Source organism: Homarus americanus, unplaced genomic scaffold (genome assembly GCF_018991925.1).
Source record: "Homarus americanus isolate GMGI-L3 unplaced genomic scaffold, GMGI_Hamer_2.0 scaffold59495, whole genome shotgun sequence".
Taxonomy (NCBI): Eukaryota; Metazoa; Arthropoda; class Malacostraca; order Decapoda; family Nephropidae; genus Homarus; species Homarus americanus.
The window spans coordinates 324,727-347,015 of NW_024732415.1; the positions used below are offsets into that span (position 1 = coordinate 324,727).

At 36.9% G+C, this 22,289-nt stretch overlaps 1 protein-coding gene across 8 annotated transcripts in view; it reads right to left on the reverse strand.

The window, feature by feature from the left end:
- LOC121868520 (constitutive coactivator of PPAR-gamma-like protein 1) overlaps nucleotides 1-22,289 on the reverse strand; it is a 99,476-nt gene that overhangs the window by 50,956 nt on the left and 26,231 nt on the right. For 5 of the 8 annotated variants that reach the window (XM_042369200.1, XM_042369197.1, XM_042369193.1 and 2 more), the window contains 4 exons: nucleotides 16,987-17,057; nucleotides 15,906-16,416; nucleotides 12,807-12,964; nucleotides 8,064-8,189 (listed from right to left, as the gene is read on the reverse strand). In XM_042369200.1, the coding sequence (XP_042225134.1) occupies nucleotides 8,064-8,189; nucleotides 12,807-12,964; nucleotides 15,906-16,416; nucleotides 16,987-17,057 (866 nt within the window). The remainder of the gene's footprint in view (nucleotides 1-8,063; nucleotides 8,190-12,806; nucleotides 12,965-15,905; nucleotides 16,417-16,986; nucleotides 17,058-22,289) is intronic. The other 3 variants (XM_042369195.1, XM_042369199.1, XM_042369201.1) reach the window with 3 other exon arrangements.

The following is a 22,289-nucleotide window of genomic DNA, read 5'->3' on the forward strand; positions in this document are numbered from 1 at the left end:
TCTGAGAACAAGAGCACCAATCCTTGCTAAAGACTAAAGATATTTGATATTAGATGATTTGAGCTGATGTATGTTATCAATCAGAGTACTGTCTTCATATGTAAGTGTTGGCAACCACAGTAAAAAACATGTAAGGCAGGAAGTACTAATCCAGGATACAGCAGTTTGGGGATTGTAAAACACCCATATTGTACAGCAGAATGTATTGCTTTATTTCTATCATATGGTAACTACCCTGAAACAATTACATATTATGAACTGCAAAACTAACAATTGGAATGGTTACAAACTGAGCAACACTAACGAGTAACTTTTCAGAATAATTCTTCCAATTAGGAATATTACTAATTATTTGAGACCAACACTGTACTGCATTTTATATCTGCCAAAATCTTCTAAATACAGGGGTAAGTAGAAATTTTGAACTTGAGAATACAGAATTACAAAGGGAATACTGTACCCACACTGCTCCTGCAAGGTTATTTGGTACATTCGTGCAAGGTGCATGTAAAGCTACCATATGTATGTATGTATATTACATATATATTATGTATACACATACATACTGCATAATTGTACATCCATGCCTGTCTCATATGTATGGGCATAAAACACACAGAGTTACCAAACAAGAGATTTAAAATAATAATAATAATAATAATAATAATAATAATAATAATAATAATAATAATAATAATAATAATAACAATAACAATAATAATAATAATAATAATAATAATAATAATAATAATAATAAAATAATAATAATAATAATAATAATAATTATCAGAAGAATTTTAAAATTTGTGCTTTTCAGAATTATTCAATTTGAATCACTGAGGTTTCAATGTACAGTGTACAGTATTATAAAACAGAATACCATGCTAGGAAAATGTTTCTTCAGTTATGGATGCCTCAGATGTTTACTGCTTTGCTGAACTCATCAGGATGCCATTTAAAGTACAATGTTATTAAGTTTTCCTGCACAAAACAATGTGAATGACCATAAAAGCAAGTCTTTCTTAAGACTCACATTTAGTATAATGTTATAACTGTACAGGAATAAGTCTCATTAAGTACCGTACATCCTTCCCATTTTATACCTCAATATAGTTTTCGCTTCCTTTTTACTATCTCCCAGCATAAAAAAAAATTCTCAAAATTGGAGGAAATATAAAATTCAAAAGTGGTTAAAAATAGATAAAAGGAAGACATTACTATCTACAAGTTAAGAAAATGACAGCCCTGTGTGCTGAAACAAAACAACGTTAGGAAGGCGGAGAATGCTTTCCGCAGAATTTTCAAAATGAAAAGAAGGCAAAGTGGTGCAGGCTTTTGCTTAAAAATTGGCGTGACTCAGACAAGAGGCCTAGACGGCAAACTGAACATTGACAGACAGAATGACAGCAGATTGTCGTGCCCTGTGACAAAGTAGTGGACCCTGGTACAGCACACACACATCCTTTAGATCACTCTCACGTTACTTTCTCGCATCACTGACTCGCACATACAGAAACACATGAGGTACAGTACTCACACAGCCTCTTACTGGATCACTTACCTCACCAATAAGAATAGAAAAAGGCTATTAACATAATCTGAAAGAAAAATAAGTGGCAAAAAAATTATAAACACAAATCAAGTCACATAAGAAGTTAGCAAGAATATAGAGAAGAGATATAAATTCATGTATAAAACACTACATCAATGGTCATTAAAACATTAATAAACTTGAAAGTGAGGAACATCAAAAGGAGAATAGAATGTAATAAAAATTTATCATAAATAACATTGAGAAGAATCTAATTAAAAACACCATACACAGCTTTCAGAATAAAATGTGATTCAAGCAATAAAATTACCTACCGACTACCTGGTATTTACATAATAAGAAACTTTTGGGGATGGTATTAATGGAACTTTTTTCTGTGTAAAATATGGTTAATAACTACTGACATGAATTATACATTATAGTTTTTTTTTTTTTTTTGAGAATCTAGGGATGCATTTTTTTTATTTTTTTCAGGAGGTGGGTTAAAATTCAATAACAGCATCATAAACCCCATCCCTACTTTAAGCTAAACCTGACTACAAAATACACACACACACTTAACCAAACCTATCAGAACTTAAATGGACACCACTTTTCCAACAACAATGGTCATAATTTAAGAAACAAGTTCAACACTACTTATGGTGGGAAAAGAATAAATTCCTAATAAAGTAAAAAATTAAAATAAATAAATAAAATAAAATAAATAAAATAAATTAAAAATCTGCAAAGGAGATAAATTATTGCCTAAGGATTGAAAGAGAATGGGTGAAGGAGAAAGTTGACAAAAAGAAGAATGGAAAGGGGGGGGGGGTAGTTCAGCAATACTGTATATGATGTAGGAGCATCGATGGTTGCTGAATGGACTAATCCAATTATGACAATAAACGGGGTCCCCGGTAATGTACGTAAGTCGGAACACACACCCTATGTGCATTATATCATAGCCTAAGTCCTTTTATACATCTCAAATCACTTAATTCCAAGAAAAGAAGAAATTGAATGACAAAATACAGTAAAGGAAAGTAAAAATTAAATTTATCACTTACACTGAAACCTTGGGCTGGCTGATCTTCCACCCCTATCACTAACAATCTTTCCATTTCAATTAACAATCTACTTTTTGTTTTGTTATCACAGTTAAGTGAATTGGTGTAGATCCTTTTTCATGTTCAAGAATTTTCCGTTTGTCTTTAAAAATTGTTCCGACCATTGACCGACTGAAGCCCAAAGCTTTACCAAAGAATGAGGGGGGTTTCACCTTTTCCAGAATGTTTAATTATGTCAACTTTCACTTTCATTGTACAGTAATTGTTTTCCTTTTCTTGAATGCACTGCTATCACGTGCATCAGGTTTGCATTTGGGAGCCATGATGAGAGCAGAAAAAATAAGTTAATAAGCAAAAAACAACAGTTTGCACTTGACCACACACATTACTGAGGTGAGGGTAAGGTGCACTGACACTCCCTCAAGGAACGTGGTTGGATGACGCATTACTCCCCACCTCCCTCACCGCTACGCCACGCAAACTACTTCTCATACATTAATGCTACTAACCAGTTGTACCCATGTCAGATTCTTAAAATAATTGACCTTATGGGACCTCATTCGTAACGGAGGGTGTTCGTAAGTCAGGCATTCGTTACTCGGGACCCCCTGTACTGTTCCAAACAACTGGCTGAAGAGTGTGATTGTGAACACTTCCAAAGGTAAAAGTGATGCAGTTGAATGTGGGAACCACAGGGACCTGAAGCTGTTAGATGAGGTTATCAAAGTTGTAGAAAGAGAAACAGAATTTGATAAGGGAGAGAGTAGACTAAATGGAATGCAGTTTGGGTTTATGCCAGGTAGGAGGACAAAGGCAATATTACATTCAGATAACTACAAGAGAAACTTCTAGGAGGGAAAAAAGCTGCAATTCGTATTTGTATACCCAGAGAGAACATATGACAGTGCCATTTGAAGTTATAAGGTGGACAATGAAAAATTTTGGGGTTGATGAGTGTCTTGACTCAGTGGTTATGGCATTACTGTATATGAAGGCTTAAAACTACTGTCTGTCTTGAACCCCATTCTGTTTATCATGGAGGCAATATCATAGGAGTTGGGGACTGGTCTGCCCTGGGAGTTGTTGTATGCTGATGACTTAAGCTGATAGCAAATATCATGGAAGAGGCAATAGAGAAATTTAAGAAATGAAAGAAAGGAATCGAGTCAAAGGGATAAGACAATGTGGTAAAAACAAAAGTATTAATCAGTGACATGCACGAGGGACCCAAGGTGGAAAATGGAAATGGCCATGTGCTGTCTATAAGAAAGGTGTTGGCAGCAATTCAGTAACATGCAGTGACTGTGGACAGTGGGAACCATGATATGCAGTGGAGTGGATGACAGACTTTATAATGTTCTGTATGTGTAGATGAGCATATTGTATGATATATGGACACAAAGTAGTACCTTCAGCTGTGTATTATTATATTACTCTTATATTACTCCATTAATTATGTAAAGTATTACAGAACATGTATTAATTCTATGTAATATTCCTTTTATTGTGCACCATGTTATGTATATAAATTATCATATTTATACTTTATGTATTTAGCTTGTGAATGCTGGCATCTGTACAGGCCAGCGCGTAGTAATACATAGATAGATAGAGAGTGAAGACAGAGTACTCGTGGTGTGGAAACGCGAGCTTCTGCGTCCTACTGTATATATCTCCCGTACGAGAATAGAACCTACTTTTAAGACAACAAGTGTTTGTGTATACCCTCAGTAGTATAGAACATTTTGTGGGTATCCGTGACATACGTCAGACATATGTCCTTACCAAGGCTGGAGAAACTCAACACTGAGGATATGTTCCTGGACTGTGTCAATGAGCTCTGCTGCCTGGATGACATGAACAGAACTGGAGAGGGTGCTGAAGCTAGCTTAGTTAGAAGAATCAAAAGTGCCTGGAGGAAGCATATAGTTGCAGCTTTTATTGACAGCAAGAGGACCTTCCCTCTATTTAAGGGGAAAAATGTATGCAACTGGTAAGAGAAGCGTGATGTTGTATGGCAGTGAAACATAAGCAGTTAAAGAAACCTGAAAAAGTAGTGTGATGGATTATTCTGTCCATAAATGCTTCAGATTCAAGAGTGTTTATCTATGGGTTTGTGGAGCAGCACAAGAGGCAACGAGACTTTTGTTCGCGAATGTATGTAACTTTGCCACTGTCCACCTGGCATACATACAATTATACATATACAGTACTGTATATTATTATTTTGACAATCATCCTAATCACTTCTACAGGTATTGTGTGCTCACCATGTTAATATGGTTATTATTATCCACTCTGTATCTGTGTTTTTCTGGACCGCTGCAGACTGCGGCGGTCGTATGTCTGGGTGGTCGTAAGTCGAGGAGTACCTGTACTCTCCTTAATTTGACAAAAAAGCTCTGGTTCACTCGAATTACTGAAAACTCCAAATTAACCGAGTTCGAAATACTGTATTTTGACATTCGACAACTTTTTATGAATTTTTGTGTTCGGTTATTCGTTCATTTTCTGTTCAGTTTTTACGCTCTGCCTTGGCTGCCACATAAAATAATCTATTTATAATAACTGTGCAAACAAAATTTTTTTAAATGTACGTAGAGTAATAAAAAAGTATTGTAAATAATACAGTAATAAATAAATGTAACACTGCAAGATAAGGTGATGTGACAAGGAACTTACACATAACACCCAGCAATACTAAACCATTGTCTTATAATATTTTAATTTCTATTTTACAATTAAATGATTCATGATGGCTCGATTTGACTACTTTTGCACTTAGACAACTGATCAGTGAATAAACCAGGATATATGGAGATGCATTATAACATTTATAAGTCCTGATACATACACTACAATACTGTATTACAGTATTTATTAAGCGCTCAAGACAAATCCTGTGGTAAGCACCAATCCTCTAGAACAGTGACAACAACAGTGCTTGAGAGATGGTGAGTGCTGGCAACATTGTTTGGGAGAGCGGGACCCATCAGCTGGTACTGCTCTATAAACATGAGCCTGGGAATATACAACAGCACAATAGCTCACCTGGGACTAATTTTGAGAATTTTTAGGTAAAAATTAATTACTTTTCAATAATGTTTTATTAACCCGGCACCAAATGAACCAATACAATATGGGAATTATGGTGATATTGTATACTGTTGTTATAGAAGGATCTTAAGATGACGAGAGAGAGAGATAAATTGTCTTCTTCTCCCTCCCCTCCTCTGCCACCTCCTCTCCCCGGCTATGCACCCAAAAGTAGTTTTGTACATTAGCTTAATATAATTCATATTCTATTCCTATAATTCATTCCTCTTATTCCGTTTCATAATATATTCCAATAATAATAATTGATTTTTCAGAACCAATCGGTTATTTCAGATTCATTCCAAATTTAAATCATTTAATTCATTTTGAGAACAAATATGAATTAAGCTGAAAACCAAATTATAACTACCGGGTATTCAAAATAATGAGGATACCGTGTATTCCTTATATCCCGGGGCTCACATACAAGCAGTTTGGTGTTGCCCAGCTGGCCATTAAATGGCTACCCCAAACACAACGTGAGAAATTCTATGACAACCTATGCAGTGTTCCCGATTGGCTCATAAGTTCAAATCACTTGGTTGCTGAAAGGATAGCAAAAAGAGAATATTTCCCCCATTTCTTCACTTGACTTATAATCTTCAAAACCATGGAATTGACAGATAACATGCAAGATAATTTTGGGAAAATGTGTCTTACATGGTGGAAAATGTGGTAGGTTAATCCTTAATCACACTGAGGTATGAGTGACCTTTATTCCATCGCTTACTATGAACTTTTTTCCATTTCATTATACAATTTACTCTTGTGATGAGGAAGAGCATTCAACTTACAACCTCACTGAATCACAATTCTTGCCTTAAAACAATCAAGGGCAAAGACTATAAAGGCACTCCTCGCAGATTGGCATCAACTCAAAATACCCGGTACAATACCTCCCATGCTTGCATGCAGTGTGCCACCAAGAACTAGCAAGTACTTTCTGAACATCAATGAATACTCTGGAAAGCTTAAGAATGTGTGGGTATGAACTCTAAATAGAAGCTAGAAGGGCAGATTATAATATTATTAAAGATGACTATCACTTTCAATGTATTCAGATGGTGATGAGACAGGTATAAGTATCTTAGTACAGTAAAAGTTGTACAGTAATTATTTGTACTGATAAGGGACAGGGTAAGATATACTGTAGTTCAGTTAGTCAAGCTTAATGCTAATCCTATGAACCTAGTCATAAGCAGGTTTATTTGCCAACATGTGATAGCCAGGAAGAGTTTTCTGAAAAGTTTTATAGTTAAAAAGAACTGTGATAACATTTATAGAATTTTCAATTATAATTAGTGATTCTATTAAAACTGTAGAGAAGAGGAAACAAGCACCAGGCAAGGGATTTTTATTGTGGAAATAAGATAACTGTAAATTCTTGGTTTAAAATCACCCATTGCATCTTTATTATTCTTGGAAATAGACTAGGATAATGAAAATAATACTGTCCACATTCAAACAGGTAATAGTTTGTCTTAGTAAATATACAAAACCTCAGCAACCAAAATTAAGAGCATCCCATGGGCAGTCTGTGTCAGACTGTGTATTTATTGATGAAAGAACTCATGGAATTACAAATGAAAAAAGCTAGATAGAAATCATAAAAATTTGCAGAAGCCATAGAGGCAGGGAAGTCACAAGTCAACCCAGGACATCCTTCAGCCACAGACAAGGCGAGATAAGATGGGTATATATCCCTCTTAATTCTAGAGGTATGTACGAAAGTTTCATTTTGTGAGACAAGCAGTTTGGGACATGATTAAACTATTGTTACTGGCAATCACCAGATATCAATTACACATTGTCTGCTCAATGGACATTTGAAATTACAAATTAATGACTGCCACCCCAATACAATAACCACTTTACCAGCAAACTAAATTACTCTACCATAATAAAGTTAAAAGTACTGTAGAGTGTAAACTTACTCGTACAGTATGAGGATGTAACTAATAAGACTAAATAAAAAAATAGTCACTGTAGTTACAAATGTGGCAACAGTAGTTTGCATATACACATGCACTTAAAAAATTTAATGATTGAATGGAAAAAAATATTCGAGTATCTTGAAGAAGTACAAAGTACAGTAATATCTCCGTTAACTGGAATGCCTCAAACCCAGAACTCTCCAATAAGCAGAATTGAAATTTGCTCGAAAATTTTCTGTTAAATTCCCTAAATTCCAGGTTAAGGAACGAATTATTCCGAGATTGTAAATCGGGATCATTTTCTGAAAAAAAAAAAAAAATAAATAAAATCTGTCCAAATTTTTATTTCTGGGTCTGGGAGCAAATGTCGATTATGAAATAATGTGCAATTATTGGAAAATCTAAGAAAATGGCAATAAAATCACTTCAAACCTTTCTGCTCAGGGCCTGGGGACAAGGGTTCCCAGCATTATGAAAGACTGCATCATGTTTAGCCGCATCCTCACATGGTTGGTGCATGGGTGGGAAGACCAACCGCTTGGGTAACACTGGATTTTTCTGCTTGTGGATTATTTATAATTACTGTGCAAATATAAATATTTCTTTAAATGTACATGCAGTACTAAAAAAAGTAAAATGATAGTAATAAATCAATGAAATTCTGAGGTGAGCTAACGAAGCAAAGGGCGAGGTGAGGAATCAAGTGGTTAGGTGACGGAGTCAGATGGTGAGGTGACATGCCAAGACACTTACACAGCACACATATTAACAGCACTACTAAACCATTGTCTTATATCATTTGACTTCATAATTTATATTTTAAAATCAATTGATACATGACGGCTAGGGTGTGACAGTTGCCCCAACTTTGTCCTGCAATGCTGTTCAAAATTTTGGTGTTGCATATTGACATAAAAAATACCCACGTGCAATTTTTTGAAGATTCATGCATATTTGAGTGAGCACCAGCAATTTGAAAAATAGCAATTTTGCTTATACAGCATACACGCCTATATATGAGATTACACAACCATCATAAGGGATATTAACACAAATCATTTGCCTGTCTTAATTAAAAGCTGTTATCACTAACACAAAAAAGTTAATCATTCTTATTCTCTCATGGTACATTAAGGAGTTTTATCATATATTCACAAGGTACTGTATTATTTCTCTAAAGCAAGAAACCATGAATTCTGTTCAGAAACAGATGATCGTTTGCGCTGATTAGGAACGCAGAGTCTGTCATTTTCAACGACTTGAAGGACTTCTTGAAAGTGCTCCTCATCCCTGGCAACATTAAGAAAGTCATGGCAAAGTTTTACACCACGCTCTGCAGCCTCATTGACGACCTGAAGCTTGTCCACAACCCGTTTCATGTTCAGGTAGTCGTCATGATCCGCCCATTCACTGGTGAAGAACCGGCTTGAGTCAGGCCCAATTAGGTCCGCCAGGGCAGTGCCACTTTCTGGGACAGGGGTAAGATATGGCTTTCCATCGCCCCCATGATTGAGCCCCACTCTCTTAGTAACTTCAGTGCCTTCATGACAAAGAAGGGCCTTCCTCATCTCCTCTTTTGTCCTTTCTTATACTTGGGACGAGAACAAAGCCAGTGGGGCCAACTCCTCAGTTTGGTACCAAGTGTGTCTACCGAGTGCCACACGTGCTTTGTCAACTATTGTGGCATCATATGGGGCAAATTCAGCCAAGGTTTCGACCAAATTCAAGTCATTCAGTGGCGCACTTGCTGGAACGGGGCAAACAATCCACCATGGGACATAAACAGCGACTGTGAACACAGCAAACCGTTCTAACTTGCTGATTTGACTTTTAGCCACAACCTCGGCTTTGGGAAACTGCTCTTTGATCTGGCCTGCCAAAAGAACAATCCTGAGGGTATAGAGCATTTTAGCCATCCACCTTACTTTGTGGAGTGCTCCGGGGTAGACCATCGTGAAGTTCACTGGCTCGGATCCTTTAGTTACAAGCAGCAGACAAAGCTCTACCAGCTCCTTGTAGTCGCCACGTGTAAATGGTTGGGCTAGAGATTCACGGAAGAAGTCAGCCATCTCCTGCTGGCGCTCCTCAAACACTCCAGGCATTGCGGGGTAGTAGTATTTCTTTTTTTCATTGTACGCCAGTTGAGATAAATGGGTCTTGAACCTAGAAATGCAATTATTGGGATTATTGTATTTCGTACTAATCTACAATATTGTTTTAGGGGTATTAAGATTGATATGATCGATCATTTGCTTGGTGTTAGTATATCTTATAAGTCTAATAAAAGAAATTCCACTAAATTTGTTCATTAGATAATAATATTCCTTGTTATTTTGTAAAGCCGACGGTGCTAGCTCAAACATGCACCGATCTCCAAGAAAATTTACAGGGGTGTTTCCTAGATAAATACACAACACTAAAACTTTGAACAGCATTGTAGGACCATTTTTTTTATTTTTGGAGGGTAACGGTCACACCCTAATGATAGCTCAATTTGGCTACTTTTGCACTTAGACAACTGATCAGTGAATAAACCAGGGCATATGGAGACGCATCATACACCAGTGATGTCATGAAGCTTTGCAACTGCAACCACAACTGCTGAACAACTGCATAAATTATCACAACCTGTACTCAAATGTACTGTACAGTGATCCCTCGGTTAACGTGCGCCTCGGTTAACGAAATTTCGGTTAACGAATTACCTTCCATAACATTCTTAACTTTGGTTAATGAGCAATCCCTCGATTAACGAATTTCTTACGAGCGCCACTGCACATGTTTTCGCTTGCATTTGGCGGTCCACCAGCTGTAGTATTAGTCCGCCAATACAGTGGTCCCTCAGTTAACGAGCACAATCCGTTCTAGAAGGTTGCTCATTAACCGAAACCATTGTTTCAATGGGGTTTTGGGTAATTGGTTCCAGTTCACCGAAAATTGCCTAAATTCAACAAAAAAGGTAGAAAAGTACACCTACTTTGAGGTGTGTATGTAGAAGGCTCCTGGATGATGATGATGATGGGAATTTGAATAGGGGTGGAGGAGAAGGGAAAAGAGAAGGCATTGGGGTGGAAGAGAAGTCACCCATGGCACCATTTCACCCATAAAATTTTAGTTCTCTTGGTGTAATTCAATTTTATTTTCTTTAAATCAACACTGCACTGCATTATATATTGTCAATATGTAAAATAAATTTCAAAATGACCAATAATTTGCTTGCAAACACATAAAAAAAGCGTTTAGTTGAAGCGAGTCTCAAGCAAGATGTTACCTCCACTGAAAAGACAGAGAGACTGGCGCCTGTTTCGTGTGTTGCCAGGCTGGATGGCGCGCATAAACATAATTTCCTTACCTTCAATTATGTTCAATAGTTGTTAAAATTACTAAAAAATTTAATATTAAACATTTTAAATTATTGAATTGTATAAACTTCTTGATATTTACTAAAATGGTAAGGAATATAAGCCCTAGAACCAATTACTGTATTGGCGGACTAATACTACAGCTGGTGGACCGCCAAATGCAAGCAAAAACATGTTGAGGTCGGCTCGTAAGAAACTCGTTAATCAAGGGATTGCTCGTTAACCGAAGTTAAGAATCTTATGGAAGGTAACTTGTTAACTGAAATCTCGTTAACCGAGGCGCTCGTTAACCGAAGGACCACTGTAGAATACTTATTTTTACCTTATTATTCAGCTTGTCATTTAAGGATATCAAATTGGAAACATCTCGGAGAATCTATTCAGGATCAACATGGTAGCAAATTCATCTCTCTAACATAAATAGAAGCTTATAATAAATGCTGTGAGGAAGGGAATTAAGACAGCAAGCATGAGGAGTGAGGGTCTCATTGTATGACAAGCTTGCATGTGTGTCACTGTGTGGTAGCGAGTTAAATATCAGCTGTTGAGGAGCTTATCGCTTGGCAACACTGGTGTATATTACCACTCCATCTCTCTAATCACCCACACCTTTCTGCTTTCTTACTCCATATTTTAAAATGTTATGTAATGTAATGTTGAAGGGATACAACTTTGCTCATTTATACTTACACTGTACTTCTCACAGTCTCCCTAAAATTACTTTAGGTTTTGTGTTTATCCAAAACATCTTCGGGTCATGAAACCCACTAATTATCCATCCAAGAAAGGGTGACCTGAAATTCCATCAAAGGTCAGTAATATGAGACCACTAAACCCCCACCCTACCTCCACCTGACATTGCGTCGGGTCAGGTTAGTTACACGAGACCCATTAATCCCCACACAGCTCCATAGGAGTGGAAAATACCAGTCTTTGCTGTAACACACAGCTTTATTCAGACCCATATTATATAGAATTTTAATTTTTAATTATATTAATTTAACCAAACTTTCAGATAAAATATTCTGGATTATTATAGTAAGGAAATGGAGTTTCTAATTTAATTAGAACTGCATTTATACTCCAGTAGTTTAGACTCAAGGAAAACATCCCCATCACTCAAAAACATTCTGGGGAAGTGGGCTAGTATCTTTCTGTGCAAGATGTCTAGTTTAGACACTCTGAAACTTTTCCCAGTCATCGTAAAAAATTCCAGTGATACGCAATTTTTCCAGGTTTGAGAAAGTCGTCTCGTTAGCCGGAAATCTCTCATCCCCAGAAATGCTCTGCACCAATTGTTCTGGCTAACGGGGATATCAGTGTACTCAGTAAAGGTTGTAAGAGGTGTAGAAATGAGAAGAAAAAACAAGTGCAGAGAGAGCAGCTGGACAGTACAAGGACAGACCAAGAGACAAACTGTATGGAAATAGTTCCAGAACATATAAATACAGACACACATGTACTTAAAGATTTTTATATGAAGTCTTGCAGTATATAAAGCAAAAGGCCCCAAAAAGTTTCAAAATAAAAAAAAATAAAAATAAATAAAAATACATTAAACTCGATAAAAAAAATCTTACATAAGCATTTACAAATGGAGATAGTGTATATTGTAAAAATGAAGTAAAATAGAAATGCCAAGACAATTACATCATAAATCTTGATAATGAAGCAGCTGGCTCAAAACAAGATGACCTAAAAGATGATAAAGCACAGAACAGTACAGTATCATGTTGTAATAATAACTGGCTAGTCGGGTATCAATCAGTAATAAAAATCAGCTTAGTTAGGATTTTATACATGGGTAACTCACAGAGGTGTGGTTGGAGCGATAAACCTGAGCTGCCCACGACACATCGGGTGTGAGGCGGTACGGCGACGCAGCAGAACTGTTACTGGACGAGGAGGATGACGACAACAAGAGAGACGCACCAGGAGAACCAGATGCAGTTGATCCCAGACACCCACCACCTGCAGTACCACTCAACTTATACTGAATGGCTGGCAAAACACCCCCTAGATAACTCTCTTGTTTATACTGTACTGTATTGTTAACTGAAGTCAAAAGCAGCAGAAGTAGCCTTTTCATCTAGTTTTAAAATGGGAGGCTGGAAATTAATATCAAAAGGCAAGGGGGTCAGGGGATCTTCCCAAGCAGAGATGCACAAGCACTAACATCATGGTTTTATGAGATCAGAAAATTGACATTCTTTCACCACATGGAAATTAATATTATGTATTTTTGTCAATGAAATGCACAAGCTGAATTTTCAACTGAAAAAGTAGATGGCTATTTTCCTTAAAAATCAAATAGATTATGTACTGTATGTATAGCACTCGCACATTAAGCATTGTTACTTTTTCACAAACCCTAAACATTTTTTCATAGTTAATTCCTTTATCTTATAAATGTTTACTTTCACCAGGGGCAAACTAAAGATGTACATTACCATGCAAAAAGTGTGAACAAAAATCAATTATGTACAAATAAACTTACTGATAATTTTAAAGGGAGTTCCCGTGCATCACAAGCAGGGTTTTCATTAAATATTTATGCTAAGGTCTTCAGAGGATCTGAAATGGCTGGGGATGACAGAGGGTGTGGCTTACATAGTGCATGTCATCCAACAAGAGAGATTCCAATATCACATTCAGTCTGGTCTCCAGGCGCAGGAGCCCATGTATGTACCAAATAATCAGTCGGAAGTTTTGAATATTTGTTAGCAGAAGGAATTTTCTGTAAACAAGTGTGATTCCTCCCACTCTTGCCAGTACTGTACTATATAATACTGTACACCACAACAGTTCCATTAAAGGAATACCTGTATAAACCATTGAGAGGTCTCCAATTTGAATCCACTACTCCTGTCAGTCATAGAGATGACGGTCTTTAATTAAGCTTCAAATTTTGTTGGGTATGAACAGAAGAATAATAGAAACTTTGGGTGTTCACTGTGTTAAGGTAGAAGATCTACAAAGGTTTGTAGAGGCTGGTAACAAAATGGTTTATGGTGTAAAAATAAAACGGCCACAACTGGGTGATCAAGTGAATTAAGATCAAGTTTATCATTCTTCTTTTATTGCATAACTGGAAATTTTGTTTAAGGAAAAATTTTAATCCTACCCATATGTCTGCTGAATAAGTGGATTTGGCTGGTGACCAGTTCAAAATTATAATCTAGGACTTTGCAAATGAGGAAATATTTACTGTACACTAGATCAGTGGCTCCCAAACTTTTTAACATGATGCCCCTTTTGCTTTTTACCAAGTCCTCCCCCCCCCCCATATATTTTTGCATGTAAAATCTTCATAGATTTTATTTTTTTATTATACAGGTAATTATATTTTAGTATTGTTGAGGATCAAATAACTCCTTGCATAGTGAACATGGATAAAAACAAATAAAATATAAATAATACGAATATAAAAGACTTTAATGATATGCTTCAATGAGGAAGGATCAATGGCTGGCAGTGTTGTGAAAGATACGAGTAGTGTGAGAATCAGTATGGTATCCATGACATGTATAAGGCGTGTAAGGAGGAAAGATGAAATGATAGAAAACAGATAGGGGTGACTGCTATACTTTGGTTTTGCACGGATGTGTGGAAGATTCAAACGGAGAGAGAGTTACTCCCGAAATAGTTTCATTATATTCTTTTTTTAGCAAAAAATAGCAAATTTTGGCAGATGGCTTCACGCCTCCCCTGTACCCACCTTGGGGGTGTGTCCCCCAGTTTGGGAACCGCTGCACTAGATCAACACTCAATAATTGTAATTAAAACCGAGATGATCTTTTGTTCTAAAACCTAATAAGAAAACCCTGTCAGTCAAATGAACTTTAACATCCCAATTTCCTCCGCAATGTACAGTACTTCATCAAAACTTCCTTAAAGAATATACTGTACTACAGTGGACTATGTAAAGTAAAACAAAGAACTATCATTAACTGCTGATGTCTCAATCATTACTTGTTCCTAAAGTAAATACTGTACAGCTTATCCTAAAGGTGGATGACATCCCCTGCCAGTCCACAAAAATCTCTTGAGGAATATGACTGGGCAATAAAGACTGAAAATTTTAACCACTGAATTCTACCAAGGTTGTGTTACAATAAACCTACACATCAAGTCAGATTAACATCCATGGATATGTCCAATTTATGCTCCCAACTTCTGAATAAACAGATGCACAAAAGGACAGACAGGTGACACAAAGAGGAAGCATGCATTCTTACGAGTATGTCCCCTTCTAGGGTAACAACTAAAAATTCAGTAAACAGTGCAGTTATGAATTGAACTTTTCCCCAGACGGAATATCTTTTGTTCAAAGTCTACCACCATGATAGAAGATTAGTGGGACAAATAATTTCACACTTCAGGCAGATTCATGATATACTGTATATGGATAGTGACATTATTAAGTAGTGGGAAATATGAGATGGAAACTGAGTTTTTATACAAGCAAATATGTCAACAGTTTTCTTTATTTAATAATTTACGATCATATGTATATCATTCTGACATCCACCGAGGGTTAACCATCAAGACGCAGGGTGAGTTTTGGGGCCATTTTGGGGGAAAACAGTCTCACAGTATTTAGTGTAATATATGGTAAGTCAAATTGCTTTTTTTTGGATATAAAGAGAGGTCAAGTGGTAAACAAACTGGTTAAATGAAAGTAACAAACACACACAATGAAAATTTTTATACGGAATTTAACAATAATCATAAGAGATGAAAAAACTCATGTATTTCCATTTCATCTCAAGTTATGTGTTCCATGCAACAAAGTTCACCAAATGTCTTACGACAGCATGCAACAATTATGTGTTTTACTTTATTAATTCATTATAAAAGAGGTTGATTACACATAAAAATGTCAGAGCTACAGTGTAGTTGTGATACTAACATAATATACCTGAGTCGTGGTCATGGTCATCCAGGTCTGTTGGCTGCACGGTCAGGTCTCCTTTTCGTCCTTCTTCCTCCTCTTCTTCCTTTGCTCCTACGGTAATCACGGTCAAGTGTCCTTCCCCTACTTTTCTATTTTCTTCTTCGTCCTTCTCCTCACTATCAACGTCTTCTTGCAGCTGCTGTGGTTCATCATCTTCCCCAGTTACTACTATGGTGAAGCCTCCTAGACGAGATTCGAGTACTTGTTCCAACTGAGCGGCGTCGGGGGAAAGAGAGCCACTCCCACTGCCCCCTCGACTGCTACTCTGGGGGCTCCCGGGACCTGTCACCTCAATCACTATTTGAGGAGGTGCCACCAGGTTCATGTTGCAGCTTCTATTGCTGCTACTCCCAGTTCCGCTGTCCCCGTTTTCTCTCTCGGGGACAACCGCCAGGCCTAGGGCTGGCAGGCCCAACAACCCTTCACCCTTTAGTGTGAGGTCAGGTCTGCCTAGGCCTTCTGAGTGCTGTGGGACACCACCTGTTATATCACATCAACATCCAACCCATCTCACAAACATCTTTCATGCTATACAGCCCTTCACTACACATTCAAGTTTGTCAGTCACGATACACACTCTAAGCACGTGCTTAAAACATTTTTGGTCTATTTCATGGGATACATTAACAGTTTATAATGACCATCACATTACATATCTTTGATGAAGCTACTCTAAATTGCCAGCTAATAGTTACGAATGTGTAGAAACTATTATACATACTCGCAAGAGCTACATAAAGTAAATGAAAACTTTGTAGAAGTTCTTAAATGAGTGAAACAATTGTATACACAATACTATTTACTGTATTATTCTGCCTACAGTCTGCTGCCAACAGTATCAAATATCTCAAAAGAAAGATGGAAATAACAGCAACAAATTGTTAACATTCTATACAAAATTACAAGGTTTGAAAGCTTAATGACACCTGCATCACTTTGCCATTTATAACCAATTCATCAGCATGTTAACCACATGGTACAACGGACAACCCTATGTACTAGTCATGATGGTGTTGTTAAAAACTATTACTATTACCTTTGGCTCGTGTATCTCTGGCCTGTGGATTGAGTGCTGGTGTGGATGCCTTGGACCCCCATCTCTTCTCCCTGTATGATAAAAATGCCAAACGTTGAACTAGACCTTACATATTCATATTAAGACAATTTAAAACATACATCAATACAGTGAAACCTGTATTTAACGGACTATAAGGAGAGGAAAGTCCATTATATTGAAAGATCATTAGATGTGAAACCTCCATCTAAAGAACTGTATAGAGATGAAAGTTTGTTATATCATGGCTCCGTTAGATGTAAAACCCCCATGTAATGGAATATATGGAGAGAAGTCCGTTATACATAGGTTTCACCATTAATTTCCACATTCTTCCGCAACACTAAGTCTGGGAACTCATACCTCAAAATGTACTGTGGCCATTGTACAACAGCAAATTTCCCCGCTCCCGTGCGCACGCACGCACGCACGCGTACACACACACACACACACACACACACACACACACACACACACACACACACACACGCACGCACGCACGCACGCACACAGCTCTCCCTCACTCAGTCAGTCTCGCTGTAACCACGCTTGTGTTGACATCAGCATTGTAGTTGCAAAAATATTACATTTCCGTGAATGTATTATATCAAGCACAGTATGAATAGAATATCACTAATATAAGAGTATTTTAACCGAAAACTACTAAAAAAACGAGTAACATATCTTGAACATCAGAAGGTTAGGTAAAGTCTCTTTGTTTTCGTCATGTATTTTATCCTATTTTACATTGAAATACAGTACATCACGTTTCAGCAAAACTACTATTTATTTCTGAGAATATATTCATTCAGGCACAGTTTAGGTAAAATATACATGTGCTGTAACATTTTTTTAATTGAAAACGATTCGAAAAACACGTACCCTCTAGCCCTGTTCAAGGAGAAGACTGGGAGGAGCTGTTTGGTGCTTAAGACGATGACAAGGAAAATGATTTTGATGGATTTTAATGAAAATATTCAGAAAGACCCTGGCACTGTCAAGGAAAGTGGCTGCTAAAGGCTTCCAGGACATGGCAGAGGACGAGATTAGGGAGCTAACCGAGGAGGATCTACAGAGTTAGTAGACTCAGGCAAGGAAGAGGAAGAGGAAGCGAAAGGGAAAGAGGATGAGGAAGAGCACCAAGAAATAACGTTGGAGAAGTTGGGGGAGATGACCAGGATGATTGAGGCACTGAAAAACCTGGCCTATAGTATGGACCCCTCCATGGTGCGTGTCCTGAAATTCATGCGAGGGATGGATGATGCTTTTGTTCCATACAAAAACATCATGGAAGAAATGAAAAGAAAGAGAGGACAACTCCCCATCACCATGTTCTTTGATCACCGAAGGAGAGATTCAACACCATCAATCGCTGGCGGCAGTGAGGAAGCAGCTGAATCTACCGTCGCCGCCACTTCACCACCTGTTATGGAATTGAGTGACGATGAGCCCGATGACCCCCGCCCTGTCGCCGAGGAGAGGTACGGTACAGTAAAGTGAAATTCTTATCTCTGTTTTTTAATAGCTTTTCTTGCCATGTTTATTGTTTGTAAAAATGCACAGCACAGCACAGTTCAGTACAAGTACTGTACATAGGAAGTGGAGGTGCAGTTATTCACAAAACATTTGTGTTTGTTGTCGGCAGTAGTGACGGTGAGGAGGAAGAGGTGGAGGAGGGAGCGAGTTGGAAGGAGTGGTGAGGTGACCTTGGACGCAGGAGCAGGGACGAGTGGAGATGCCAGCCAGTATATTTCGGGTGTATTAATTGTTTTTATAGCTATTTTTGCATTTTAATATTAAATATTGTACATTACATTTCAACAAAACTACCATTTATTTCTGAGAACATAGAAATGTAATATTTTTGCTGAAATGATGTACATATTACAGTGGAAAGTGGGATAAAATTGTGACGCAAGCAATGACTCTCTCTCTTTCTTTCGTTCAAAAGATGTTGCCGTAATCGCTTTTCGAATGGTTTTCAGTTGTGGGATTATAAGGCTAATGATAGGATAGAATATTATTGTAATACAGTACGAGTACAGTACAACAGTTTTTTAACTGAAAACCATTCGAAAAGTGATTACGGTAAAATCTTTTGAACAACGAAAGAAAGCGAAAGTCATTGTTTTCATAATTTTATCCCACTTTCCACTGTACAGTAATATGTACGTCATTAGCCAAAATATTACATTTCCATATTTATTTCTAAGAATATATTCATTCAGTCACAGTTAAGGTAAAATATACTTGAGATGTAATATTTTAATGAAAATACGGTATCGTAGTTTTCTTTTGTATCAAATTTAATTAACAAAGATTGATGTTTCAAATGTAATGAACAAAAATTTATGTACAGTATCTATAAATAAACTTTAACAAATGAATACTTTGTTTTACATCGTCCTGTGTATACCATACCATGGATTTGGCTACTTCGGGCTTGCTATGATGACGCAAGAGACTGCCCTGGCGACTGTACCGACACTCACAGCTGGTGGTGCGTTGGTGCGTCATTTCCATTGTTTACTGGTAGTTACTGGTAAATATTTTTCAACCTAACGAAACTATTACCCTTTTAGAGGTCAACCCCCAATTTTTTGCAAAATAATTTGGTCTTAAAAACTCGAACTACACATACGTATATACGGTAAATAAGGACATGGGGGGCCAGGGGTTTTTTGGGGGGGGGAGCAAAAGTACACGGATTTTTAACATTCACGGGTATCTCTGTTACCTAACCCCCGCGTATGTTAAGGGCCAACTGTATACATACATACATACATATACATACATACATACATATACATACATACATACATACATATATATATATATACACACACACACACACACAGTTGTACCCCGCTTAACACGGTTTCACTTAACGCGATTTCTCATATACGCGGTGCCTCGCCAGAACTGAACTTTCACTTAACGCGGTTCATCTACTCATATACGCGGGAAGCGGCGCGGGCACGATGCGCACAAGGTCGCCCAGTCATCAAAACATTACCGAGTTCTTCACCCGCCACCCACCACAGCCGGCCCAAGTCAGTGATAGTGATAATTATAGTGAGGATATGGACTTGTATGGACTTTGAGGGGTTTGACAAAGAGGCCCTGCAAGCCTCTGTGGTGGATAGTGATACAATTGATACAAGTGATACAGGTGAGGACCAATAATCTGCCCTCTGCCTCGGAACCAACCGCCCATCGCCGTGTGCCCAGCCATCTTTTCTACTAATGTAAGTGTTAAAAAACCTAATATTATTGATATTTCTCTTAATTATTAATTGTGTGTGTATACCATCATAAACTTAAGATAATATTTTTACTACAACATAGTTGTGTGTCGTCAAAAAGTGGAGTTTGGGGGTCGGGCCAGTCTCTATTGGAATTAATCCCATATGTTCTGTTGTTCACTTAACGCGGTTTTCACTTAACGCGGTACCCTGTGGGTTCAATTGACTGCGTTAAACGGGGTACAACTGTATGTATAAATATATATATGTATATATATATATATATGTATATATATATATATATATATATATATATATATATATATATATATATATATATATATATATATATATATATATATATATATATATATATATATATATATATATATATATATATATATATATATATATATATATATATATATATGTGTGTGTGCTGATAACCACAAGGAAAGAAGAAAACACGAAGTTCCCAAGCGCTTTCGTGTAATTCACATCTTCAGGGGTGGGTACAGACTAAGGAGAAGTACAAAACAAGGTGTATATATACAGAGGAGGGTGAGATCAGGTCCACAATGGTCAGGTATTAGGTAATGACCCTACTAATCTTTAAATAGTACCGCAACGGTTGGTAGTCAGGTCAGAGGGTAAGGTGACCCAACCTTCTCACCTGGTTACAAATCTTCTTAATTACAAAATTGTCCAGTTTGTACAGGCCATTACTCAAATTCATGTTGAATGCTTCGGTATGTTTAATGAGACCAGATTCTATGATGTTCCTACTGTCAACTGAATTACAAGGTAATATTGAGGAGGCATTATCCCAGTCAATGCAATGCTTGTTATCCCTCAAATGAACAAACAGAGCACTGGCCTGTCCTAACACTATATTTATGTTGTTTAAGTCTAGTTACAAGATCTTTACCTGTCTGGCCTAAGTAAAACATATTACATTCCTTGCAAGGAACTTTATAAATGCAACCAATTGTGTTGTTGGGGGAGTTCTTGATTAACATTTGTTTAACAGTGCATGAGTTTTTATATGCCACATTGACGTTCCAGGTTTTTAGTTGTAAAGGAATTTGAGAGAAATTTTTGTGAAATGGTAATACTAAGAGATTCTTATGGTCATGGGTGGGCTTGGGATCAGTTCTATAAAAAGATTTCTTAGTAATGTTCAGGCATTTGTCTATGAAAGAAAACACACACACACACACACACCTCTTTTACTATGGTTAATAATTAATCAAATAAAAATATATATTATTAGTTTGCACGTAACAAGTAAAAATTGTACTTTTTCAATTGTATTGGAGAAAGGTATTAGAAAACCATACTTAAGTACAAAAAAATTTTGTACTTTCTTAAAAGTAGATACCCAAAAATGTTACTTGAGTCCAGTACTCTTAAGTAAATTGATCTAGTTACTTTACAACTCTGGATCTTACTGACAACTCTTAACAGCTAAACACACCCTCATTTTTCTAAACACACCCTCATTTTTCTAAAGTATTTTAGGTTTCGTTTCTTTCTACGTCTACTTCTATCAATTCTCCCAACAAGTAGTAACACAACAACTCCATCTTGTAATTTGCTAAAAACTATTTTCATAATGGTAAAGACCTTTCATCTTTTTGCCAGCTTTCCCTAAAACACAAAACTAATCCCTCTTTGATAGTCATATGAATTGTTTTTTTATTTACTATTGTCAAACTCACATCATCATCATTATCTTCCTCATACATAAATGATAACAATAAACTATGTCATTCAGTACATGGTTTGGTTTGTCGGTCAGTATCTAGGGAGTAAAAATATTCTAGGAATCTTAGATGGAATATGTGGATGATCTTCAAACCTCTCTCTCCTTTATCAACAACCTCTTTGTCAGTTAGAAAGAACAACAATGAATAAAGAAGAATAATTGTGTTTGCCAATGCTATTAACTTTCCAACAGACCAGTGAAGGACTTGGAGGTGTGAGAGAAAAAATTAACAAATACCTTTACATCAATATTCACAGCACACATTAATACTT